We start from the raw sequence: 25,453 nt of genomic DNA on the forward strand, positions 1-25,453 counted from the left end.
CTGACGGCGATTCACGTGAATTTCTTGCTCAGATACATGCTATATAGAACTAAAGTTCAACGTTAAACCAATAGCGTTCCCTTTCTTCTAGAGCTTTCAAGTATGTTTCCCGAACGCGTATGGAAACAGGATCGACTAGGTTTCGCAACGCAGATAGTACAGCGCTAGCTGTCATTTGTAGACTCCAGACACTAACGGTCTTGATACGGCGATTAATGTTGGCTTGTGTGACATGGAACGCCAACGCGTCATACATCTGGAGGAGTATTTGAGATGCGTCCCATAGAAGCAGCCTCCCAACTTACCTTCAGCGAAATTTCGTCAAGAAGGCCAGTCTCCCACATCTAGAGTAGATACTGTAGATATGTTGAAAGGGCAAAGAGAAAAGTGGCGACTTACAGTCCAAGCACCATCAAAATCATTGAGAACTTTCACGACTCGACAATGTATGGGGACCAAGGTCCGATTGGCACTGTGGTTGGGGGTCATGAGCAATTACACAGATTGTATAGCAGTAGACGTACTTCATGAAGGCAACGATAGGACGGATCAGTGCGTTATTCACGTACGACAAGTCGCTCGTGAATATCGGCACTGCAGCTTTGACATCTCTAAACCTTAGGTCCAGCTCAATGACCACTTTAGGCTCCTTGCTTTGCTCCAAATTCACAGAAGCGGTGAACTCCTCTGTGTCAGGAGCACTCAGCGGAGGTTTCGCTAATTCCCGCTGACCAGGAATGCGTTGACGCAAAGGATCTAAAGCTGGTGAGGTAGATAACGTGTTGGATATAGCATCGGCAATTTCTTCTAGTATCACATTCAATGCGAGTGCGTCATCCGGGTCTTTGGGAAATTTGATGTCCAGGACCGCATCGAGTTTGCCTGAAGTTATCCACGAGACAGGGCCTTCCATCGAGGTGGAGGCTTGAAGGTGATCAATGCTCACACCGTCAATCCGGATACGCGACTACTCGAAGAATAATTAGATCACATATCACAAGTGATCACATGTTCAATTAGCACATACCATCCGAGCCCAGTCACCGTCATGCAACTCACTTCCCGTGGTACGTCCTATGCTTTGGGGCTTGTGCAAGCTGAACAAACAATTGTCAAATTGCCCAACAATATTCTCCGCAGACAAGAAATCATAGAACATCCATCGTTTACGAAAAGTTCGGATATCTGCGCGGAAAATGGACGCTGTGTATGGCCTAAAACCGCCAGGTTGATATACAGTGATGAGGACGTCCTCAAGCTGAAGAGAATCTAGCTCAAAGTCCCCCACATGGGACTCATGACGAAAAGATGCAGGGTCAAGAGGATGTTCAGGATCGTACAAAACGGAGCGTCGATCTACGGTAATCGGATCAGGATACGAAACGTCGAGAGATAGATATTCAGATACAGCACCTAATACACCTCGAACTCCTTTGACAACGGCATCTTCTACCAACCCTCTGCCGTCCAACCACCTCCATAGCGATAGTGTGACATCAACCGAGTCGATATTGAGGTCAAACATAGAGTAATTCGTGTCTTGCTCTGAGGCAACATGTGCTTCATCCTCTTCGTACTCTCCGAAGTCTTGATACTCTTGTATGCCAATACCAGCCGCAGCCATATGGGCATTAATTAACTTTTGCCTAGGTGTGGTCATTGGACGCCGCGACACGTAAACATTTTTGAAGGAGATGCGCGAATCTTTCCATTTTGGGACGATGGCACTTTCGAATATGATAGTTATTCCGGTTTCGGAGGTGAGATAGTCGCTTATGCCTCGAGCCACGAAGTCTGTGGAAGAAGCTCGTGGTTTGAAGTGCTTCGAACGAGATGGCAGAATGAACAACTCACGTTGTAATCGTAAGCTATTTACAATGGCAAATATTACAGACAGAAATGTGGTACTGGATGGGAGAGTTTTTAGCAAATATTCCACCAGGAGTGAAGAGCGCATACGTTCCGACTAGAATCCAAATAGTCTGGCTCATAAGTATCCATGTTGCGATACCTGAAATATCATCGGCATTGAATTTGCGAAAGGATTTGATGGTAAACCACTTGAACCGGATACGAAGACGTTGCCAAAAGCCGTCTGCCACCCTGAGAAAGTCTTCTTGCGTCGGACGATGAAGTTGTGGAAGCGACATAGCTAGCTGTCGGAACGATCGAGAGTAATATTGAAAGTTATATGGCAGTATATGACGCTGAGGATCGTCGGATACAATATTTGATTGGGAATCTTCCGTTCGTGTTTGTTCCTCTGATACAGGTAGGGGTTCGGACGGATGATGACCTTGAACCTGCTGAAGCTCTTTCTCCGGAGAATTTAGGCGATCTTTCTGGTCTGAACCATCAGCATTCCGTGTAATCGGGTCGGGCCTGGCACCTTTCTGCCTCGGAATATCTTGCACTGGGCCTGATTTCTTTCGCAATTGTGAAGCAGTGGAATGGAAGGACTGGATGCGAAATGAGCTTCTACACGAGAGTTCATGTGAGCCTATAACCACAAACCATTAGAGCGTTGTCTTTCCATGTGTATTTAGAAGCACACCTGTGTAGAGGAGATCTTTTCGTACTGTGAAAAAATTACAGATTGTTCTGTAACGGTCCACTGCAGCATAATCATGGCGTCGCACGATGGCGACGGGTATTGCAGAGTCAATGCTCTTCAACAAGCGAAAGGACATGGAAATACGGGAGCAATGTTGTTTACAGACCAATCCTCATCCGAATGGTCGTGGACGTCATGGACCAATTAGCCCACGTGAATTATGTATTGAAAGTGGGCGCTTCCAAGTGCTGCATTCCACACCCGTTCCACAACAAGTTCGAAGACTTCAAAACAGCTGAGTTGAAGACAGCAAGAGTTCGGCCAGTACGCTACTCTTCGAAATTGATTGTTGAATTAGTCGAGTACTTGAACATATCTTCCACTCGAGATTCAAGAATGGATACATGAAGAATCAAGATGCTTTTGAATACAACTGTACAACGAAGTGAGTATCAGAGCCTGGTACGTATCCTGGAATATATTCCTCCAGAGTCCCTCTGCTAATCTCGCGATGCCCATCTAATACTATCAATGGCAACAGAAAATGTACATGATCAAAGGAAACCAGACGAAGCAGAACAATGAACAAAAAATAATTATACAAACGGTCAGAACGAAGTGGGAATAAGTAATGGAAATGTGACACAAGGAAAGGATAGGCTGTGACGACAAGGAATCGACGGGCCTTTGACGATAATGCAAGTGATGAAGGACAGTGTAGTGAGTGTCAAGACAAAGCTCTGTGTGTGACTGTTGAAGTATGCGCGTGTATATGTTTATGAATCTTCATATCCCGGGCTATGAAGTGTGCGTAGAAGACAATTCTCTGTATTGAAATTGAAGGTGAGTAAGCTGATTTGGCACGAGTGGAAAATATGGCTCACGCAGAATGTCTAATAGTTTCGAGTTCAGGCAATCACGCAATAGCTGTTGCTTGCGCTACTGTTGGCCTCCTCTTCGACTGGTAATGGACTCGTTGCTGTGACTTCATCGTCACTACGAGCAAAGAAAGTTGCGAGGGTAGAGAAAGAGTCCATGTGGAACGTTGGTTGGCTTTAGAAAATTGGACTGAGTACGCGTAGGTGGCGCTACTGAGGATGAACGAATCGGTGACAAAGCGAATTTGTTGGGGTAAATCAGTGCATCCTTTGAGGTTTTATACCTCGCAATGAGGCTGGTTCGGGACGTCTTCATCGACGCAAGATCTAGCAGCGAGCACCTAATTGTTAATGAGATCATTGAAAAGGGCTCATGTACATAAAGACAATAACGGAGAAAGCTTTCAGATTCCAGGCACCGGTGCCTCGTCAAAAAATCTGACTGAACGCATGTCCTTGTTAGTCGTACAAGGTCAATGATCTGTCCGGCTCATCGTCAGGCTGACGGGGTAAGGTTCTTATCTTCTCCTATCCTTGATTTCGTGCCAAATCAAAACGCTTCACTGGCCTTACGAACAATTGAGGGGCGATGAAGATAGCTGTTGCACTCTCTAAAAGAAGCCAAACTGACGCCAATTCTCATCGTGCATATTATTATGTGCATTAAGCAGCATTGCAGCGTGTGCGTCAACTTAGTGAGAACAATAAGGGTAGGTACAACCGAAACCACCCGTTGTATCACCGGCAGAATTTACCAAGTTGGAGTGTCTTTGGTGTCCCCGAAGGGCCATAATACAATAAAATATCTTGAAGGTGTTCCTGACCTCAATATAGCTTGAGAGTCGAGCATCAGTATATTGATGTCTGGAATGACCTATCTGCCGCTGGGTATACTCGAGCCATTCCGGAACTCAGTATAAACAATAATAACAGACTACAAACGGAAAGAAAGAATTTTTTTTTGATACTTTGGTTCTGATTCCCGCGGGCCCGGCTTATGACCGGCTTGCTTATTGTGTTTTTGTCTGAGAAATGATACGAGCGAGAAATGCTGGACACGCTCGCTGAGAGACCGCAATATCGGCTGAGTTTCAAGGAGTGGCTTAAAATTCTAATCCTGTCAGTGTTACTGCAGCTGATGCGGAACAATTTTAGCGCTCAGAGGTCAAAGCTAAAAATATCGGCCAAAAAGGGAAATAGGAAGAAAACAGATGGATATTCAATTATGATAATCGTATAATTACTAAAGGATAAAGTGCAGTAGAAGTCCATATAGTCCATAGAACGTTTCGAAGGTCGTTGATATAAGTACTGACGTGTTTCTGAATGGTTGTGAGCTATAATTAAGTAAGTGGTGGTGATATCTGAGTACAGACTGATACAGTAGCAGAAAATTGAAAGAAGAATCATACTCAAAGCTGGTCGGGCTTGAGATTATCATAAATAGGACAGAGTGCGTCCCACTCCACTGTGAATATGAGTTCAGTAATTGGCGTAGGTTTTTGGATGCAGGAAGCAAAACGTACACGGAACTGGATTGTTGGACTTGACATCAGGCACGTCTTCAGCCATGACAACTGCGAGGCCACTATACAACAAATTACTAGTTAGTGTGCGATTGCAAAGCGATAACTGGTCAACTCACGCAGCAAGATGGAAGTCAATATGACTGTTGGTTTCAATTGAATACTGGATCAGAACTTGGATAATTCAGGAAATGTGTTTTCGTACCAATGCAAGAACCATGGCCCAGGATTGTCGGTTACAAAGCGAATTGTTGTCGTCTCTCCCGCAGCCACAGGAGTCGTATCTCGACGGACCTGTGGTTTAATGTAGGTACAGGGCTATGACACAAGCAAAGTATAACTGACAGGGTTTTTAAAGTTATATTCCGAACTGTCGAAGCTTTTGATAACGTCGAAATTGTGCTAAATAACCCGAAACCGTTCGAATGAGCGCTGATGGGTAGTGATTTCGGACAACGTACCCCGTGCAAATGGAAGGGATGTGGTCCTCCGGGTGCAGTTCCACCATTTATATTTATCTCATAGACTTCGTTCTTTTGAAGTCCGAAAACACTACCTTCCGGAAGAAGGTTCTGTGCTTGCTGTGTTCCGCTCAGGATTTGAAGGAGGACCGGCACGCTGGGAGACACAAAGGAATAATTGTTGATTGTGAACGCTCCGGCATTGAAACCTAAGGTCATATTGATAACGTGAGCACCGCCTGGGTACGGGCTCCCCGGGGCACCAGGATTCTGGAGCGGGTGCATTAGGCTTTCTGTGATACCAATTACCCCCGATGATGATGGTGCGATGGTTACGGGATCGGCATTGGGAGCACCTTTTACAAATTTCAGAGATCCAGAGAAAGCTTGGAGCGTCAATGAACATACCATTATATCTCAGGATAGCAGAGTTGATACCATTTGCAAACGGGTCATTTGCTGGGGTGCCTGCAAGCTGAGTATTGGGAGAAGCCCGTATCCAATAATTTCCGACTGGTTGATTAGCGGTCAAAACAAAGGAATATCTTTGCGCGGCATAAATCTGGATCTGATTTACTGTGACCGGTGTGGTACTGACACCGTCACTTTCAATGACCGTCAAGTTGTGGCCGTCAATACTGAGGGAGTATTAGTTTTCGTGGAAGAGACCATGTAAGTAGACAGATACCTGAACAAGTAATTGGGGTCGCAAGACATGGAGATTAGCCGAAATCTATAACGCTTGCCAGCCTGAACGTTGACTACAGCAAGCGATGCATCTGGCTGCAGAGAAGTGGTGTTAGAAACCGAATATGCAAGTGCGATACAGCACTTACGCCACCGGGATAGCGCCCTTGCCCGTTGATCAAAGTGGCGTTAGACACCGCGGCACCATGAGCAAGCACCTGGAAAGCCTTGGGATGGTACCTAAATGGTGTTGAAATAGGTATGATGATGTTGAACAATTACTACGTACCAGTCTGCCAAGGTTATCACAGTATTTTCTGTCAGGAAAAGTTAATGTCTCAGCAGCAATCCTGTCGCCAAAACACCCACCATCGTCAACATCATACATGTACGCTTGGGGATCATGCGGGTCATAGACGACGAATGGACCGCGAAGACCGTCACAATACTAGATGCTATTGAGAAATGTATTCCGTTCTCATCTCAGTGTGAAAACGTACTTGTACTCCAAGATGGGAGTGATACCAGTAGGTTCTATTCGAAATAGTTCAATTTTTGCAGCGTTCAAGGTTGACTTTATTTACCCTGCTTGGTCAGGTACAGCAAATCTGTACAGGAAAGAGTTTCCGGGCGCTATGGGGCATTGGGTGACAAAACTAAGGGATGATATGAGTCGGATCCCAGTATATGTGAATGGAGAAACACAGACCTTGGCCCATCGGCCCAGTTCGTGTGTTCCTGGAACAGTCCATGCCAATGCTATTGCGGATTCGTTAAAGAAACATCGCGGAGACGATATTTCTGTGAGGCTTACGATGCTCGTTGTTCGATTCATGGTTGTATCAGTGAGAGAGTCGACAACATCGATATTAAATGTGTCCCCCTGATGAATCGTCGGTATGATTTCAAGTCATGTTTTGAAGATAAGCACACCTTATTACCCTGGATGAGAGGACCAGGAAAGGTTGCGGAACCAGCACTTGTACCAGCTAAAACAGTGCTAATGACACAACATAAACACTTGAGAGTAGCTACATGAATGCAAACGCTCACGGGCGGGAAAAACCATCGGGAGACAGTTCTTTGTTCACGATTTGCAAGACGCCATTATTGCGAATTATATCTAAGGCCTGGGAATAGATAAGATGGATAGCGAGAGAAGTCAAGAGTAGACGCATAATGAATAAAAAGGAATGAACGAGGTAGAGGAAATCTCAGTGAAGAAAGAGGCTCGCACTTCCTGCTCCCCTTTATACTGTGAAGGTCAAGGACATAAGCTGTTTCTCGGCACACAATCATCGAGTCAAGTCATTCTTGTATAATTTCCCCATTTCGAAAGTAATCGGATAGCATTGCGGTCTGAGTATCCATGCGTTCAAGCGGCTAGGCGAACATTGCCCAGGAAACACTTGTCGGGCACGCTTATCCGGATGGCACAGATAATGTGTACAGATGGATGTAGGAGGGTGGTGTAAAGGTTTTGAGTTGGAGTGACAGCGGTGAAACACAGGCGGGCGCCAAGATGTCTCAAGATGCCCTATGAATACGTCTGACTTGCTATTGAAGTAGTCGTTAAGACCCAGAAAGCCAGGCTAGAGCATGAAAGAACCGTCCAAAGACATTTTTGTATCTTGTACATTCAAGACGGCAGGTGAATATCTAACATTTCAAGAGGCGGGAAGTTTAGTGCCATTATGATGTCCATTGTCACTTCACCCCTCTTGTCCCATGAGAGTGAGCACAAACGTAGGGCAGTTGTTGTAGCATTAATTTATCGTGCCTGTGCAGATAGCAAAGCACATCACTTTTGTAACTAAGATTTGAACATTGAAAACTTGTACACCTTCTGCACACTCAATGATGCACCGAATGATGTTAGTCAATCTCGTGGAAGAATTGGGGGGACGATGTGATGCGTACACTAGTGTCAAATATCGACGCCGTTTGGAACGAGATCCTTGGCAAAGTCGGAATGGATATAATCCGAAAGCATATTCCTATACAGACGCAAATGACTTCGAAGGAGTCTTGCTGTGTAACCCAAGAGATCCGATGTTCCGAGAAATCCCGCCCTTCCTCGTTGCCGCTGACCTCGGGATTCAAAACGTTATGGAGATACAGATACAGCTTTGGCATGAAACCTGAGAGCGACCAACGAAGACGATAAAAGAGACCCACTTCACCGGTCTTCACTAAATTGAAAACATAAGATCACTGAGCTCCGGTAGTTTCTGTTGAATTTTGGGTGCAAGTCATAAGTACAGTGGCAGGCAAAATTCCAAAAATTAAACAAGGGAACAAGGGAGAGAACAGCAGAGAAAGCTAGAGAAAGTCGAAGCCTAGATGCCCGACGGACCTTTGCTTAGTCAACGCAGTAATTGAATCTTTCTTCTAACTTCCATCATGAGCCAGTATCCTGTACCACCACCGTCATACGGCTCTGCAACGCCTTCGCCTAAGCAGGGTAATCTTGGAGATGAAAGCCGGGATCCTCTGTTAGGCAGCTCCGCCAGTGGCAGAGCTTTTTTTGATCAACCCGAGGCTGGTGATATTCCAGACGACTTCAAGGTGAGTTCTATCTTGACAACAACCTAAACTTCATCTTACTCAGGCTCATCTACAGTACGGCACAACAGTATCTGAGAGCTCCCCAGAAATTCGAAATGCCTTCGTCAGGAAAGTCTACACGATACTTTGTGAGTTGTATGTAGATGATTCTTTGGCTGCTCCTGACGTTCCATTTTCCACAGTCTGTCAAATTGTACGAATCTCAGCTCCTTTGAACGAACAAGATTCTGATGCTTGTATATTAGCTTGCTACTTGTATCGTTGCGGGTGGGATATCACACTCCGAGTCTGCTATCTTCTGGGTTCTCAATCAGTATGCTTTTCGAGATCGAATACCACCTCACAATGCTCATCTTCTGCTTCAAAGCACTTGGTCTTTCTATGTTCCCCTTTTTGGCACACTTATCAATCTTGGACTATTGTATTGGAAGCGACATGACCACCCTTTGAATTTTGTACTCTTGTCAACTTTCACGGTAATGGAGGCTTTTACACTAGGGGTTACAGTGGCGTTCTTCGACACAAAGATTGTACTTCAAGCTCTGTACGTCCATCTGTTTTGCCTGATAACTATCGCTCAACTCAGAATTACACAGCCTCATCACTCTTGGGGTTTTCCTTGGACTTACTCTATTCACTTTCCAGTCGAAGGTAAGTGACAAAGCTGCGCTGTTCTAGACACATAAGTCCTGACACAGAATTACAGTATGATTTCGAAGGCCTCGGACCCTGGCTATTTGGTGGATTAGTTGCTCTTTGTATGTTTAATCAATCTCGATTGATCAGTCGCACTAATTCCTCTCGCCAGTAATGACCGGATTTGTTGGAATGTTCATACCATTTGGCCAAACAATGGATCTCATCTATGCCGCGGGGGGCTGTCTCATCTTTAGTGGCTATATTGTGTACGATACATACTTGATAAATGCGAAGCTGTCACCCGACGAATTTATCATGGGTGCTATTAGTCTCTATCTCGAGTATGTCTTCAACTCTTGCTCATATAGTCTGCTCGCTGATAATGTTGTCTGTTTCATGCGTTCAGTTTCATCAATCTATGTGAGTCTTTCCTGTCCCAAATAATACATGAATTTTATCGATCGATGACAATTTGACAGTCATCAGCATCCTTCGTCTGCTCAACAACCTGCAGGAACGGTAATCAGTTGAAGAATATATCTGTTATCACAGATTTCATACGTCTTTCCTCTGGAGTTTAGCTACATCTGTCATCTACTCTTTATGTACTTATATATCTGGTTCTAGTCTTTGAATATCCAAGCTGCTGCATTCCACCTATCACCTGCTTGAGGATCGCAGTCCTTCCATGACAATTCTCCGCTTTCACTTCTGATACATACTGCCTTGACCCTTTTGGCGTTGTCAGCTAGACGTCTTGGTTGGATATGTAGATCCAAATGTCGCCTCTCCTTCAATTCGGTTTGCTTTGTTGCCCAAGTCTATCTCGAACGTAGGGTCGATCAACAACGGAGGACGAAGGCGCCTCCAGAGCTATTCAGGACAAGCAGAGGCAACATCTATTTAAGGGGTACATTGTAAGTGAAGATATTGATTAATAATGCATACCAGCCAGGGGTTGTAAGGTCTCAGTCCTGAGCGAATGCGCCGAGTTCACTAGAAAATACAAGAGTTCCTGCTCGTCAAATAGACCCAAAAAGGTCCAAGGCGATCCCAAGAACACGCACGCATTTGCGGATGCAACTCTTCACGGCGCGGTAAGCATTCATTCCGTATTTTGCTCTGATAGAGTACTAATTTACCTAATTTACTTCTGCTTGCGTACAAGAATTCTACTGCTACTCTTCTTGATCCTGCCATTGGTCCGTAAACTTGAGCTTGGGTTGAGATTAACGATCGAAATATGTAGACCATGGGCATAATTATCCGCGTGATTAGTGCTTTCTCTGCAGAGCGGATGATGTTCAGAGCTCCTTCCAGTACATCTTAGCTGTGTGTGTGCATGTATGTTCATGGTTTCAAGTCAGTCATTGACTTCGAAATAGATTCAGATAGATTCGCCTTCATAAACAGCGAAAGGGACGGCTGCTTGTACGATAACATGTACGTCCTTGAGCCCGTCAGGAGATTCCGAACGTGCTCCGAGCTGTCATTCATTGCTCGCTATATATAATAATCAACGTGTTTCTTTCTTTATTTTTGTCTTGTCAGCTACAAGAAATGCTTGTGAATTTTGACGTTCCTGTTGACTACCGAGAAACATTCAAGCTGTGCATGTACGATAGTAATTAATCAACTAGAGCGAAGCACACTCACATAATGGGCTACAACGGGGTAGTCTATGGCTAATATGACCACTTTGAAGAGAGGAAATAGTCTACGACTTGGTCCTTTTTTGGTACATCTCAGGCTACGGATCAATGTAGCAAGGATCTTGTGCCCTAGCTGAGTAGCTGCTCATTTATCTCTGATCAGAGTCATGTTAGAGTTCTCATCCGGATGAATGTTTGGTCAAGGCTGGTTTTGATCGAACTAAATAGTAAAAGCCGTCCGCAAAAAGCTCAAGTGCGAGCTTATTTATTTGCGGGAAAACGAGACTGCCTGAGTCTCATTATTGACATTACACACTTCAACCGCCCCACATCGTCGATAGAATTCTAATAACAAAGATCCTGATTTACTGGTATCAAAATAAGCAAAAAAAATATGCAAAGATGCAAAGGAAGGACGAATCCATTTTATTGCGGCTAGAGAACCACACGATTATTATGAATTCCAATTCTTCGCTCGTCACCGAGGACTCACATATGTAATCACGAAATCGTCGTCGTCGTCAGAATCATTGTTACCCTCTGGTGTCCAGCCATTTGACCGCAGAAGAGCATCCCAAGGGGACAGAATGTGCTCTGAGACTGGTGGCGGTTTCCGGTCGTCGTTTTGCAAAATGAAATCGTGAAGTACGGGGTTAACTCTTCAGTGATTTCGCATCAGCAGTTCATAGTAACATAGTAACTCCAGGAACTTACTGGCTAGCATAATCGACCCCCACAAAATGTGGTGCTCCTGGTACAACAAATAAGGAGGCCTCCACCCCAGCATCTTCCAAGTCCTGTAAAAACTCCTCGCTGTAATCTTGATTATATGCCACATCGTCTGTGCCATATACAAGCTTCACTGGGCATCGTAGACGGGATAAAGCCGCCTTCGGTTGTGATTGTCGGCCACAAAGAAGATCGAGGGTCGCAACACGAAAATTTCTCTTCCCATGATAACCCCAATGCTTCTGGCACAGTGGAAATGTTGCATTGAACAGACTTGAAAATAATATCCGATCAGAAGGTCAATTGTCAGATATGAAGATGGTGCGTACGCCTGCGCTAGATTCGTCATTTTATTACTGAACATGAATTGCGAAAATCCATAGCCACCCTCCATCCCGAGCTCTACATCAAATTGATCGGGAGCAGGAAAGGCTGAGGTCCACGAATCATACACCTGTCGGTGACCTTCACACACATCTGGAGGCTTGACACATTACAGTCAGGTCAGCTTGAAGACCTTCATAATTGTCAAAAAAACCAACCTCTTTCAAACAAATTTGCGACACAAAGAACAACGATAAAGCTCGATCTGGATGATCGATCGCTATCTGCAGAGCGATAGGACTTCCATAGTCTATCGCGACAAAATGGCATGCTGGAAGGCGTAGAGCATCCTAATTTGTAACTTTGAATGTTTATTACTTGGCAACCTGACGCGATTAAAACATACCATGAAGGCTAAAGAATCTTCTGCCGCTTCCTTTATTCCATACCCTTCCGGCAAGTCATCTCCTTCGGTATCACCGTGGGTCCTGAAGTCGAATACGACAAGGTTAAACTTCCGAAGCAGGGGGTCTGCAAATTGAGCTAATATGATAGGCCGGGTCAGAGGCGGACGAAATAAGGTTATACCGTTAACATACAATGGAATACATGAGGAAAGGCGAGAGAATGAAAGCAAAGCAAGACTGGAAGATCGGGGTTTATGTTCTCCGCAGAATCTGAGTTGGGAGTGCTAATGGTGTAGTTGAATTTGATTCTTCCAGAACGGGTCTTGACCTGGACGAAAGGCATTTCTGAAAGTTGAAAGGATCGTGTATGGTATGGTGGTAGAAAGTGGAAGAAAGGGTTCTCAAAAAATCAATGACAGGGCGGCCGAATCGGAGCGGTCTTTGCCGTTTTTCTAAACTGAATTCTGACAGAGAATCAGAATGTTCAGCGAAGGGAACACATAATATGTCACGCGAATGCAGCGATATGAGATCCAGCGAGATTCAGCGGCGACCTGCCCAATTATTCAGTTAATCCCGATTCTACTTTCAAGTGTCATGTTATTAAGAGTAGAAAGGGTTCTCTGTATTCCATTAAGACTCACCTAAAACGACTCGCGAGAGCTCCCAGAGCACTTCAGCAACACTTCTAAACATAGTTTGCGTTCTTGTTTGTTGACAGCTGTTAACAAGATTGTCGGTCGTCCATCCAACGATAAGATATCTGGATTCTGATGCTTGATATGCTTCGTGATTACATATTTTTGTTTGGGGTCGACGGAGGACGATTGTGCAGGGTCAGAGCGAAGGAAGCAAAATGATCTGATGACCGTGACCGCCCTGGGAGCTTTTTGCTTCCGTGTCCGTTGAACTCCGTTCTGGTCCGTTAGTATGTAGGACAAATTGAGGGCAAAGCAGAGAATTTCTGCCAAATGGATTTCTTTATCGACGTTCTTCATTCATCAGTACTGTAGTACCTAGCATGACTAGAGGCTCGTGGTATATTGTCCACGTACGGACGAGCAGTGAACTGCTAAGACACCATATATGTAGCCCGCTCGATATTTTTTCCGAGTCGATTGCTCCAGCGCAAAAAAATACGAAGTGATCTATTTGGTGGGCTACAGCAAGGAGTACAGCACAATAGATCGTGATAGTTCATTAGTATAATACAAAACAACACTCGGATGCCCTGCATGAGGGAGGGTGGTCGACATCAGGTATAAAAATACAGGCGAAAACTTGCAGATCATAGAATGGTTGTAAATGACTTCTCAGAAGAACCATAATTATCCCGATGATTAGGAATGCTGTAATATAGCGATATAGCGTCCAGAGCGATGCATGAAGTTGTCGTGTTTACTAGAAACGTCTTGGAGTGAGAAAGCATTACATAGCAACCACGGTGAAGGGATTCGTTTGGTAGCTCTGGCGAGGGGGCGCTCGTTCTACAATCACTTGATGTTCGTCGTCAAAAGGAGTCGCAAACGGATCGACGTTGGACGACCGTCGAGCAGAGTGGGAAGTCAAGAATCGGGTTACTGGAGTGACCGATGAAGCTGCTGGAGCTGACATTTTCCACGCAGGGACGGATGATGAACGTCGATGGCGATCTTGAGGGGGAGCTAGGGTTGAAGGAGCCTGGATATTCGACCTTAATATACCGGTGAAACCGTGATGCAGGGGCGGCGCAAGGGGGGCGTGCCCAACGTGGACGGCAGAACTTTCGTACACAGAGTTCACATCAGCGGGGATGCTTCGGACGTCCTGGCGCATAGTTCGATTCGGCGGAGGACCATGATCGTAACTGCGACGAGTAGGAGAGAGCATGCCCATCCAAGGAGCAATTTTCGTTACTTCAGGAGAAGTGGACCAGCGCGAATGCGGTTCTCCATCTTTGGCTCCGTCGGGGTCCTGAGCTAAGGTGCGCGTACTAGAAGCCCGATCGATAGATATTCGGAGATCAGGACGCGTCCGATCGCTTGGTGGGGTCGGAGATACCGATTGAGGGTCCGATATCTTCCTGGTGAAGGTACCAGTGAGACGTGTGAACCAAGTCTTTCCAAACTGATCATCCTGCCCCAGACCCGCTCGCTCTGGCTGGTTTCCGACTGCAGGCACCAATTTGAACGGTTTGCTAATCGCAGGAAATGGTTTCTTGCGAGAGTCCCCAGCACCGAAAAAGTTTTCCCAGCTCTTGCCTGTTTTGGGATCAGAAGATCGAGGCGCTCCCGAAGAACCGGCGGCATTGTCAGAGAAAGATTGTGTCGGTGGCGGGGTAAATGATAGGAAGTCAGTCCCAGGTTTTTCGCTGACAGGTTGACCCAACCGGAAAGGAACAACCAAGCCGTCAACACCACATCTCTGCTCTCGCTCCCACTTCCTGTGCCTCCTCCTCTCTAAATACCGCTTGCCATATGTGCTCCAGAGGATAATGCAAATCGCCATGAGAACCACGACTCCCCACAAACCCATGAAAATTCCGAACATGATGCGTTCTTTCTTCAGTGATGCAACATACGCGTTCACCAACTTCCCAACGAAACCACCATTGTCGTCGGATCCATCACCAACAGCGGCTGCTGCAATGGGCTGTGAGACTTCATTTATTGACTCTGGTGATAGCACGAGGATACTATCATTCATGCGAGGCATATCAATCTGCAAGTTGTTGTTCAAAAACGTGAGCGCGTCCTCAATAGCCTCGACTTTGGAACCAATGAAACAAGCAAGAAACTCCTGGAGCGGTTCTTCGAGCAAAGTACCGTTGAAGGCATCGCTGATCGCGTCTTGTATATCACTGTAGAAGGTGGCAAGGGTGTCATTGAGAGTGGTGGTAGTACCATTCACCCAGCCGAATAGACCATCGTTGATGGAGGATTGAAGAGTGTCGATGTGAGAGTTGACATTATTGGCATAAGTAGCAGACTGATTGTACATGCTGGCATTCATTGAGGTGGCAATTGTGTTGGAAAAATCCGTAGCGGTGGATGCTGCAAGTGCTGAGTATTTTGCTTCCAGGGGATGAACCGCAATGAGCTGTATTTCAACCGATAACAGGCCGAAAAAGCCGATGAGGAAACAAGCGAGAGCAGGAGCATGGAATATGTAGTGCAGGAACCAGGATAAATTGGTGTAGGTGGTCGGAGAGAAATGAAGACGGGCGGACAATTGGTTCATGATGCGGGTGATCAACGGATGAGAGCCATTGGCTTGCAGCATTAGCAGATTGTGATCTGTAAGTGTAACTGAAGGTGCACCGAAGCCTTTGCTTTGGGTAACTGAGGGATCCGTCGACCAGGCTTCTCGAGTGTACTGCAAGTGCGCTTGCTGGCAGCGCCACTTGTACCACTCAAGCAAGCAGTTAAGACCTACAAGGAGAAGGGCGAGAAGGATGATGATTATTACTCCGATTTTGGTGATCTTAATCAGATCCTGTCCCAAATCATCCACGACCGAAGTATCGAGCTGATCGCAAAATGAGACCTCGTTCTGCTCTGGAATAGTAAGCAACGAGGAGTTGAACGAGAGGTCTGCAAAAGTGTCGTTGATATCCTTCTTCAGTAGTTCGAACGGAGTATCAAGGCTGGGAGAGAAAAATATAGTAGTCAGCGAATGTCATGCAATGGTCTCGCAAGTAGACACACATTGCGTTTATATCATCTTTCAACTGCGAGAACGTAGGCAAAGAGCTATTGAGCTGGTTCAGCGAGTCTTGAAAGCTGGAAGGAAGGGAGACATTGTTGAGGGCGCTCAGGTCCGGAGAGGATATCTGAGGAATGGATATATTGCCAAATGGGTTGACCTTGTTGATAGCATCGATGGCTGATGTGATCGCAGAATTGGCACCACTTATGCTATCCTGGATAGCAGTCGAGATTCCAGAGGCAACATCCTGAATCACGTCGTTTAACTGTCAAAGTTCCATAAGGACGAGACATCATTGCCATTTCGCGGTCCACTCACCGCTGATACAGCGCCTATCACGAGCGAAAGTGCGCCACGAACGACCAACTCCACGAAACATAACAGTGTAGAACGATAGATATCCACGATGAAATTGATGATAGCCTCCATCACGGTCAGCGCGAGAACAAGAGTAGCCCGAGCAGCGTTCATGGAATCATTGACTGCAGTGACAAACTGGTCATTGGTAGCAATGGCCATATACCGTGGCATACTTGCAGCAGCAGTGGCAGCCTTTTGTGCGGCCTGACAGCTAGCAAGTAGATCAGCCTTTGCATTGGCGACATCGTCCTGAGCAGACGCCAAAGATAGCTGCAGACGGAAGGCGATGAAGAGGAGTGAAAGAATTGGGTACGCGAGCCACGTAAGGGAGAGTAGATGGGGAAGTTCCAGGTAAGGCTTCAAGGAGGTCGTAGAGACGTAAGAGTTCGAGTGAGCGTCGTACGTCGGGGGTGGTGAGAGAGACATGCCAGAAGTCGACCGGCGACGTCGAGAAAAGTAGTGAGTAAGACGGAATGGAAGATCGTAAAAAAGAGTACGAGGGAAATTCCGCTTTGTACTTTCCTTTTGAGTCTGTGCACTGTCGCCATTGTAGCCCTAGTCATTGTTCTTTGTGCAACACGGCCAAGAAATGAACAATGAGGATTTCTCCATTTAGACACCTTATTGTTCGTCCGAATACGTGATGTGTTACGTAATACAGCCCGAATAAACCTTGAAAAGACAACAAGTTACGAGGCTGTAGTTTACGGAAGTATCGTCCTTATGTACGGTACTCCATACAAAAATTATTTCCCTTTATGGCAGTAGTTTCGCCTTATTTGGCCAAATGTAACACTGAGTTGAATTGTATTGAATTCTTGTGACCGGCACGGGATATCACGGGACTGTGACTCTGTCACAATTATTTTTTCTCGTCTCACAGCATCTCACTCAGTTACCCCCTGTTACTCTCACTACGTCGGCAGTCGCTAATAACGGCTGGGATTTACAAAGGGAAATCTGAGTCAAAACTTTGATTTCCCATCTGTGCTTTTGATGTATTGATCTTCCGGCAATGACTTGATTTCTCGGCTCATCATTGATAATCTTTCCCATAGATAATTGATAATCTTTCCCATAGATAATTAATAATCTTTCCCATAGATAATTGATAATCTTTCCCGTAGATAATTGATAATCTTTCCCGTAGATAATTGATAATCTTTCCCATTGATGATTGACAATCTTTTACATCTGAACAAAATTTTATTTCCCGGTTCGCGAAAGTGAATGCCCGACTTTTGAGCCACTGCAAATACTAGTCTTGCGTTGATACAGAGTGAGAGTTACCAGAGTTGTGCGACATATAGTTATCCAATCCATTCAACATCTTCACCATATCGGCAACAAGTTCATGCCATCGTTTCTTATCACCTTCTGGATCAAAACCCTGTCCCCACCATTTGACGCATGCAAGAAGTCCCAACCAACCATTTCTGCCATGCTTATTGAGTGTAGTCCAATCATCACCAAATTCCTCAAATGCAACATTTTGTAAGGAGATACCGCCTCTCAATAGTTCTGGACAGTGGCTCAAAAGTCGGGCATTTACTTTCGCGAACCGGGAAATAAAATTTTGTTCAGATGTAAAAGATTGTCAATCATCAATGGGAAAGATTATCAATTATCTACGGGAAAGATTATTAATTATCTATGGGAAAGATTATCAATTATCTATGGGAAAGATTATCAATGATGAGCCGAGAAATCAAGTCATTGCCGGAAGATCAATACATCAAAAGCACAGATGGGAAATCAAAGTTTTGACTCAGATTTCCCTTTGTAAATCCCAGCCGTTATTAGCGACTGCCGACGTAGTGTCTATAGATACTGTAATTCATGTATTTATTTCATTCTTAAAAAACATTCAATGTCGGCGCCTGTAAGGCGCCCCGTTTATTTGATTCCATAATATTTAATAGCCCCCAAAAAAGGAGCCGAGTTTTTGCCATGCACGGTGGTGCAGTGGCCTGCAATCGCATGTAAAATCATTCCCGAGTCCCATGTTTCCAGCCTTTTTCCAAGCCATTCGACTCTCGAGCCATAAAATAATGGAACAGAAAGAAAGCAAATCGGCGCACCCGGAAATTCGAATGTGCACACTAGTATGTATAGCCAAAGCCGTAAATTTCAACAATTTTTGGAAAAACAACCAGTAGCAACTAGTGGACAAAGTTACATACGTAGACAACAAGTAGACAAGGTTATGCTCCGAATGAAAACGAACATATATCATTCGGAAGGACCTCGCAATCCAACACATAATTCCATCGAGTTACCTTTTCGAAGTTATTCTGCCTAGCACCTTACCTTCTACGCGCAAGAAACGTAAACACAAGCCTATGTAAACGTCGCCTGCAGAATTGCAACAGGCGCATCTCTCGCCGTGATTACATTTCATTGACAGCGTTCACAGGCTTCCCAGTCCTGATAAATGTCTCCAGATTGAGCAAAATCTCCATTTGCTGATCTTTTTCAAATGTCTCGTTGGCCACTGCGGCATGAGGAAGGAGCGTCTGGGAGACGGCAGCCCGGGGGGCATCATTCAGACTGTGAATGTAGCTGGGGATAAAGACTCACTGTACGCGGCGAAGCAATGAGTCCGGGGTGAATTTTCGGTTCAAACTACATGAAAAGTATGGCATCAATGGGATACGATGATGATATAGCTCTCATACCTCGTATACGTCCAGAGCAGCGCGAAGAACTGACTTAGTCGGAAGATGGTTTAACAACATGCTTCTCAAATGGTCTGTAGCTTTGCATACCTTTTCCAGAGTTCAGTGCCTCAACGAGCGCGTCTTCGTCTATCACAGCTCCTCTGGACGTGTTCACGATGATCATGTCATCTTTCATTCTGTCGAATACTGTCGGACAGAAGGGAAAGAGGAGTCAGCGTTCGGAACGTAGAATGGCTTTAGCAAATTCAGTCCTGTTCAGCCTAGATAGAAACGCACCTTGCTTATTGAATAGATGTCGTGTGCCCTCGTTCAATGGACAATGCAGCGATATGACGTCCGAGCGCACCAGTAACTCCTCGAACGAAACGAATTCCGCTCCGTTCTCCTCATATGGTGGTAGGCGATTCCGATTGTAATATACGACTTTCATACCAAAATGCTGCATATGTCCGGAAACAAGTTTCCCGATATTACCCATCCCAACGATCCCTAACGTCGAGCACCTAGCGTCTTTTGCCAGGGGTTTCGACGGATCCAACCATTTCCCTGCACGAGCATCGGCTTCGCGTTCAGATGATCCACGAAGAGCTTGTAATATCATCATCGCAGTGCTATCTGCAGTCCGAAGTGCAGGCATCTTTGGTGTGTTGGCGTAGTACACGCCTTTAGCTGTCATGTACTTGATGTCGACCTGAAGTAGAGTGAAAGAATGAGAACCAGAACCTCGGAGTTCGGAGTATCGGATGATCATCTGGAACTGACAAAGTCATATCCTGCACCCCCAGAGCTGAACATTTCACATCCTGTCTCGACTAGTGGACCAATCAGAGCTTCGTCCATAGGCCAAGGGAAAGGACGTGACCACCAATTGATGAAGACAATGAACGCTGCAGGGAACGTCAACTCAGAATTCGAAGTTTGAATTAACTGTATCCCACCAACAAAAGGACCGTTCTGCTTGACTGCTTCAGCTATCCTTCCAGCTACCACGTCGTGAGAGGCCTGTTCTATCGACTATACTTCTGTTGCTCAACCGACTGCTTTCCAACAAAACACGCGTTGCACTCACATAAAATTCGACCTTCTCCTTCAGCTGGGCTACATAGTCACTCGGAGCCTTGTCGGGAGCATTGAGAACGAGGACTTTCGGTTTGTGTACACTAGCCGATGCCATGATTACTGCAGGTTGGCGACGTTCAGAAGCGAAGTTAGATCAATGGATTGGAATCGGAGGTAAAGTCGGCGATTTGAAACGCTTCTTATAGAGCCTGAAGGTATAGTATGGTCTATAACCGTAAGCATTCATATGACGCTCAAACAAGACCTAACTAGATACATAGTTGCATGCATATGGTGTTTAGCAAGCAAAATGTTGGCACCCGAGTTCTCAAGATCTCAAGTTTTGCACACGGTCGGAGGTAACGGTGAAAAGCTTAGAATAAAAAGGCTTGTGGTACAAAATCCTAGTATGTTCCCTATGATATGAATGAATAATGGACATGTATGCGTAGAGGTTCTTCAATTCCGATTGCACTCGGGACGAGTATCTATGTTTGACCTTATTGCTCAACGTTCAACCTTGGCGACCCCGACGAAAACGAAAAGCGAGCCTTCTTTCTGGCTGATTGGGACTGGAATTGGCAAAGTCATTGTCGAATTTCGTTGAATTGCCGTTTGAACCATTCGTCCCAACCGAGGTCGAATTATCCCTTGTTGCAGAATCATCTGATTTCATGGTACTAGGGGGAGTTGTGCTATTCTTGACTTCGGGCAATCCGGGGACATTTATGCGTCGCATCGCAGCAGCTCGAGGGACTCGCCTCTCAGAGGAGTTGTCGGATTTTGATCCAGTAGAGTTGGAGCTCGACGTGTCATTGTCTGTTCCAGGCAGCATATCGAACAGGTTCGTACGTCGCAAGGCAGACGCTCGAGGAAATCGCCGTGAAAAATTTGTTTCAGTAGGGTTGACACTGGGGATGGTGGTAGTGCTGTTTTTGTTATATACAGGTTTCAAATCCGAGGTTTCCAGACGTCTCAACGCGGCAGTTCGAGCAGCTGGTGGCCCAGTCCTTACATGTTCTGTGGTTTCTTCGCGCCTGTTGTTGCTGTCAGCACTGTCCGTAGCACTAGGATGAGAAGCCGAAGACGAGGGATGTGCTTGCTCCGTAGAGTTGGAATCAGAAGACGACGAAGGCGCATTTGAGGATCCGTAATCAGCGTTGTGAATTTGTCTAGCGGCGAGCGATGGCACTGGAGGAGTGATGGTGGTGTTGGCGTAACGCGGAACAGGCTGCGATTTCAGGGTATCCATGGCGACCCCCAAAGAGCCGGGTTCATTTATAGCCTGTCGAGCAGACGGAGAGGCGTCTGCAGAAAGTGCCACGGGCGAGCAGTCAGAGGAGCAGGGAGGGATCTGAGTTGGATGACTTGATGAAACTGTACTTTCTGAGACAGCTCGAATGCTGGCGTTCACATGCGAAGGAGTTTGAGGAGGAGAAACTTCACGCTTGTTGTCACTCTTGAAGCTGCGCGGGACACGATGAGGTTGGGCGAGATCAGAACTGTCATGCGGACGGTAGGGACGGTAGGCAGCAGCTATGTGAGTAACTGTCAAAACACAGAGCAGAAGGAAAGATAGACGAGGATGCATATCAGAGGTAGATAGTATGGTGAGTCGCTGAAAAGCGAGATTAGGATGACGCTAGAAAAAAAGTCTGTGAGAGTAAGGATACAAAAGTGTAAGCAGAGAAAGTGACTATTTATGCAACGGAATAGCACAGCCTCATTCTCTTTTCGCGCCTATACCGTTACGCGCCGACTTGCAACCTGCAGTGATAAATTATTCCTACCCCACATTCATTTACTTTCGGATGGTTTTATCGTTTCAGTTATCTGATATCTGTGCCATACGGTACCGTAGAACGGCAAGAGAGCAAGAAAAAAACTCCCAAGGTTCTATACATAGGGTTCTATGTAGCTCGCTGCCTAAAATATGTCACTCGCCACCCCTCACCACCTCCCGATTGGCTCGGATAACGAGAAGGTTATGATACTGCCCAGCAACTCCCAGCGTTGAATCTTGATCGCATCAACGGTAACGAGCCAGCCAGGCACCTTCATTGTCAGGACATCTCTACCACATATATAGCATAACGCAGCCACACATGCAGCAACTCTCTTTCTCCTTCCCAGATGGATTCATCTATACCGGAATCTCAGGAGACGAAGTACGCTCGCACTCTTGATAATGAAGTGATAGTACAGGGATCGAAACCTTCCAGTGTTATTCGTGAAGAGTCCATACTTCCAAAGGATGAAAAGTCCAACGCTGTTGTCACTGAGCACAAGTCGGATGAACTAACCGTCCAGTACGCTTCTGGAAGTAAATTGGCAATTTTGACCTTGGGAGTATGTTTGGGACTTTTTGTGGTGAGTCTATCTTCCAAGTCTCCTTGACATGTCTAGTAATAATGTTCGTTATTAGGTCGCCCTAGACAGCACCATTATCTGTGAGCAGGCTTTCTTGAATTCACTGCTTTCTTGTTATTGAGAGCTTCCCTAAGCGACGGTCATCCCTACCATTACCACGGTTTTTGATTCCCTCGGAGATGTTGGTTGGTATGGTTCAGCCTATCTGCTCGTCTTGGCATCTCTTCAACCATCTTTCGGGAAGCTCTACACAGTATTTGACTTGAAAGCAGTCTATCTAATTGCTCTCGTCATATTTGAAGGTTCGCATTAGATCTGTTCCCCCCCCTAAACCGAATTATGCCTGATATCAGTCCATGTAGTTGGATCAGTTGTATGTGCTGCCGCCACCAGTTCCCTCATGTTCATCATTGGCCGAGCGGTAGCAGGAATTGGGGCTTCTGCTTTATTGTCTGGGAGCATCAACATCATCGCATATGCTGTCCCTCTGGAAAAACGTGCGGCCTACAACGCTGGTGTGTCCAGTATGTTCACTATTGCTTCTATCGTTGGCCCTCTTATGGGAGGAGCCTTCACGGACAAAGTATCATGGCGATGGTATCACTTAATTTTCCGAATGGATGGAGAATTATACTGACTTCAATAATCTCCAGGTCATTCTGGATCAATCTTCCTGTTGGTGGCGTTGCTTTCTTTATCGTTGCCCTTTTCTTTACATCTCCTGGGAGAAAGTCAAAGCTTCCGCTCAAAGAGAAGCTAGCGAAGCTTGATTTTTTCGGTGCTCTATTCTTCATCGGTGGCACCATCTGCTTGTTGTTGGCCCTCCAATGGGGTGGGGCAACCTTCTCGTGGAAAGATTCCCGGGTATGGGGCTTATTTTTAGGGTTTGGACTCATCGTGCCCGTCTTTGTGTATATCCAAGTCAAGAGAGGAAACCGCGCTACTATCCCGATCTCGATTGTGAAGCAGCGTACTGTTCTCATCAGCATTCTCTACTCGTTCTTGTATAGCATGGCTTCTTATACGTGGGTCTACTTCCTCTACTAGATTTTCTGGTTCCTAAATCTATCTGTATTAGGCATATCTATTATCTGCCTCTGTATTTCCAGGCAGTTGAAGATACGTCGGCAGTTGTCTCGGGTATAAGGTTGATACCGTACTTGGTCTTCAACACTGTAGTCGCAATCATGATGGGGATGTACGTCAATCGCACCGGTTATTATTACTACCTCCTCTGGATCGGTGCTATTCTCTACACCGTCGGTGCTGGACTTCTCTCAACACTGGATGTAAATTCATCCACCGCTGAATGGGTTTGTTACCAAATGATCTCTGGTATGGGACGTGGTTCGGGCCAAATTCCATTCGTCGCAGTTCAGGTTGTCTTAACTCCCGAAGAAGTTCCTATCGGAAGTACGTCCTTGATATATCAATCTCTTTTTAGTGACTGATACAGTCTTGAGAAGGTAGTCTGGTCATGCTATCGACATCTCTTGGAGGGGCCGTCGCGCTTTCAATATCACAATCAATATTCAATAACGACCTCGTCAAGGAAATCTCGAAATATGCGCCATCTATTGATCCGAGTATTGTCGCCGATGCTGGAGCCACACAATTTCGGGACTTCGTACCCGCTGACGCACTGAGTGGTGTGTTGAAGGCGTATGCAAAAGCGATAGATACAGTCTTGATACCCCCAATCGCTTTTGCCGGACTTAGTTTGATTATCGCACTTGGGGTGAGTTTTTCGTGCACAGAGCATTCCGCCGAACTAACATTATTTCATTTCTAGATCGAGCGTCTGAATGTGAAGACCATAAAACAATCTATCGCTTCGGACTCGAAAGACGCCAAAGCTTAAAGCAGTTCTAAAGCCTAATCCTTACCAGGGGGTGATTTACCTGGTCGCTCGTTTTCCTAAACCATATATTTTACTAATTTCTGCACGTACTTGCTCTACTAATAGTATACACCTAACGTGGAACTTCAAAACTTTCTGCGAGGAAAATAATGAAGCGAGGGGAGTCGCACTTGAAGATGTTGGAAAACTCGGCCCCGGGAGAATTGATTGAATTCCCGTTACCTTTGTTAGAGGTTGAAGGGTCTTATACAGGGAAAAGTTGTCAATTCGAGCCTAGCTAGCCATCTTGTAGAATGAGGAAGAACTTAATCTCTGTAATTCTTTAGTTGTGGTTTCTGAAATGTCATTGCAGGTCATTGCATACCTCCCCGAGAGAAAACATGTGTTGTTCCCTTAACACCCTCAATTCAAGTCTTTTCATGAATACTTTCTAATGGACATATATTATGAAAGCTGCATTGACACGCAAATATCAATGACTCCTTGGGCCTTAGGCCTCAATGAACCAGGTTTAATGAGGTTTAATGAGGTTTAATGGCGGCGAGTTGACGGCAACAGACTTTCTCACAGGCGTCGGAGCTTCAAATTTTTGGAGGTTCCTTCGAACCACGACAGGACCCCGGATAATCAGAGTGAAGGTCGTTCCCAAAATTGCCGAATTTCGGCTGAAATGTCCGAACCAAAACGCAGGATTTCTGTCAAAAAATGTCCGAAAGTCGACCAGCCTCCGGCGCTTAAGCAAATTAGCGCTCGCTTAAATGATCTTCGGGGAGGCTTCAAAAAATTTCCAAAAGTCCTACGGACTCCCACGTGAAGATATAACTCCCAAAGCTGAAAAAATGTCCGAACCCCTGTGAACAACCTACCGTCGTCAGAGGCCTTGAAATGTCCGAAAATCGAACGGAATTTTCGAAAAATTTCTCAAAATTTGTCCGAATTCCCGAACGACTGTATGCCCAATTATCCGGGGTCCTACCACGACATAACACTCGCGCCGTACTATATACAGT

The 25,453-nt window shown here is 45.6% G+C and overlaps 10 protein-coding genes across 10 annotated transcripts; 2 read left to right on the top strand and 8 right to left on the bottom strand.

The window, feature by feature from the left end:
- Nucleotides 1–49: 49 nt before the first annotated feature.
- Nucleotides 50–2,150, bottom strand: C8R40DRAFT_1159981 (mitochondrial distribution and morphology protein family 31/32; the record flags this gene model as incomplete). Its single annotated transcript, XM_046229956.1, has 8 exons — nucleotides 50–256; nucleotides 306–344; nucleotides 400–472; nucleotides 525–967; nucleotides 1,028–1,356; nucleotides 1,414–1,794; nucleotides 1,855–1,907; nucleotides 1,960–2,150. The coding sequence occupies 8 exons, from the start codon at nucleotides 2,148–2,150 to the stop codon at nucleotides 50–52; spliced, it is 1,716 nt and encodes a 571-aa protein (XP_046087674.1).
- A 2,398-nt stretch (nucleotides 2,151–4,548) lies between these two features.
- C8R40DRAFT_1097763 (uncharacterized protein) lies at nucleotides 4,549–5,100 on the bottom strand. Its single transcript, XM_046227785.1, has one exon. The coding sequence runs from the start codon at nucleotides 4,840–4,842 to the stop codon at nucleotides 4,591–4,593; it is 252 nt and encodes an 83-aa protein (XP_046087675.1). The 5' UTR covers nucleotides 4,843–5,100; the 3' UTR covers nucleotides 4,549–4,590.
- On the bottom strand, nucleotides 4,845–7,284 carry C8R40DRAFT_1068383 (laccase; the record flags this gene model as incomplete). The annotated part of the gene is made up of 17 exons (XM_046226003.1): nucleotides 4,845–4,900; nucleotides 4,959–5,020; nucleotides 5,078–5,101; nucleotides 5,164–5,252; nucleotides 5,304–5,360; nucleotides 5,420–5,775; nucleotides 5,828–6,057; nucleotides 6,108–6,202; nucleotides 6,256–6,346; nucleotides 6,396–6,423; nucleotides 6,476–6,554; nucleotides 6,607–6,640; nucleotides 6,691–6,762; nucleotides 6,816–6,865; nucleotides 6,921–6,989; nucleotides 7,040–7,106; nucleotides 7,160–7,284. The coding sequence occupies 17 exons, from the start codon at nucleotides 7,282–7,284 to the stop codon at nucleotides 4,845–4,847; spliced, it is 1,584 nt and encodes a 527-aa protein (XP_046087676.1).
- A 1,225-nt stretch (nucleotides 7,285–8,509) lies between these two features.
- On the top strand, nucleotides 8,510–9,836 carry C8R40DRAFT_1249116 (UPF0005-domain-containing protein; the record flags this gene model as incomplete). Its single annotated transcript, XM_046233668.1, has 10 exons — nucleotides 8,510–8,674; nucleotides 8,730–8,802; nucleotides 8,857–8,867; nucleotides 8,920–8,987; nucleotides 9,042–9,218; nucleotides 9,271–9,325; nucleotides 9,381–9,432; nucleotides 9,483–9,654; nucleotides 9,720–9,733; nucleotides 9,793–9,836. The coding sequence occupies 10 exons, from the start codon at nucleotides 8,510–8,512 to the stop codon at nucleotides 9,834–9,836; spliced, it is 831 nt and encodes a 276-aa protein (XP_046087677.1).
- A 1,516-nt stretch (nucleotides 9,837–11,352) lies between these two features.
- C8R40DRAFT_104139 (Alpha/Beta hydrolase protein) lies at nucleotides 11,353–12,873 on the bottom strand. Its single transcript, XM_046223996.1, has 7 exons — nucleotides 12,618–12,873; nucleotides 12,425–12,561; nucleotides 12,237–12,368; nucleotides 12,024–12,178; nucleotides 11,680–11,967; nucleotides 11,459–11,624; nucleotides 11,353–11,400 (listed from the first exon to the last, which is right to left on the bottom strand). The coding sequence occupies exons 1-7, from the start codon at nucleotides 12,766–12,768 to the stop codon at nucleotides 11,392–11,394; spliced, it is 1,038 nt and encodes a 345-aa protein (XP_046087678.1). The 5' UTR covers nucleotides 12,769–12,873; the 3' UTR covers nucleotides 11,353–11,391.
- A 1,049-nt stretch (nucleotides 12,874–13,922) lies between these two features.
- C8R40DRAFT_997665 (uncharacterized protein) lies at nucleotides 13,923–14,441 on the bottom strand (the record flags this gene model as incomplete). Its single annotated transcript, XM_046236794.1, has 1 exon — nucleotides 13,923–14,441. A coding segment is annotated over one exon (519 nt), but the record flags the coding sequence as incomplete, so codon positions are not given.
- Nucleotides 14,442–14,873: 432 nt separating this feature from the next.
- Nucleotides 14,874–16,898, bottom strand: C8R40DRAFT_1041940 (uncharacterized protein; the record flags this gene model as incomplete). Its single annotated transcript, XM_046224037.1, has 3 exons — nucleotides 14,874–16,050; nucleotides 16,112–16,377; nucleotides 16,431–16,898. Coding segments are annotated over 3 exons (1,911 nt in total), but the record flags the coding sequence as incomplete, so codon positions are not given.
- A 1,551-nt stretch (nucleotides 16,899–18,449) lies between these two features.
- C8R40DRAFT_1097808 (D-isomer specific 2-hydroxyacid dehydrogenase) lies at nucleotides 18,450–20,245 on the bottom strand. Its single transcript, XM_046227786.1, has 6 exons — nucleotides 20,223–20,245; nucleotides 19,430–20,167; nucleotides 19,241–19,339; nucleotides 19,151–19,179; nucleotides 19,053–19,097; nucleotides 18,450–18,988 (listed from the first exon to the last, which is right to left on the bottom strand). Exons 2-6 carry the CDS (start codon nucleotides 19,902–19,904, stop codon nucleotides 18,863–18,865), a joined length of 774 nt encoding a protein of 257 aa, XP_046087681.1. The 5' UTR covers nucleotides 19,905–20,167; nucleotides 20,223–20,245; the 3' UTR covers nucleotides 18,450–18,862.
- Nucleotides 20,246–20,726: 481 nt separating this feature from the next.
- On the bottom strand, nucleotides 20,727–21,803 carry C8R40DRAFT_1068388 (uncharacterized protein; the record flags this gene model as incomplete). Its single annotated transcript, XM_046226004.1, has 1 exon — nucleotides 20,727–21,803. One exon carries the CDS (start codon nucleotides 21,801–21,803, stop codon nucleotides 20,727–20,729), a length of 1,077 nt encoding a protein of 358 aa, XP_046087682.1.
- A 137-nt stretch (nucleotides 21,804–21,940) lies between these two features.
- Nucleotides 21,941–24,804, top strand: C8R40DRAFT_1144950 (MFS general substrate transporter). The gene is made up of 8 exons (XM_046229503.1): nucleotides 21,941–22,582; nucleotides 22,638–22,662; nucleotides 22,717–22,884; nucleotides 22,945–23,179; nucleotides 23,236–23,607; nucleotides 23,661–23,995; nucleotides 24,049–24,320; nucleotides 24,375–24,804. Exons 1-8 carry the CDS (start codon nucleotides 22,346–22,348, stop codon nucleotides 24,441–24,443), a joined length of 1,713 nt encoding a protein of 570 aa, XP_046087683.1. The 5' UTR covers nucleotides 21,941–22,345; the 3' UTR covers nucleotides 24,444–24,804.
- The last annotated feature ends 649 nt before the right edge of the window (nucleotides 24,805–25,453 follow it).

The sequence above is a fragment of the Lentinula edodes genome, assembly GCF_021015755.1.
Source record: "Lentinula edodes strain Le(Bin) 0899 ss11 chromosome Unknown C8R40scaffold_12, whole genome shotgun sequence".
Classification (NCBI taxonomy): Eukaryota; Fungi; Basidiomycota; class Agaricomycetes; order Agaricales; family Omphalotaceae; genus Lentinula; species Lentinula edodes.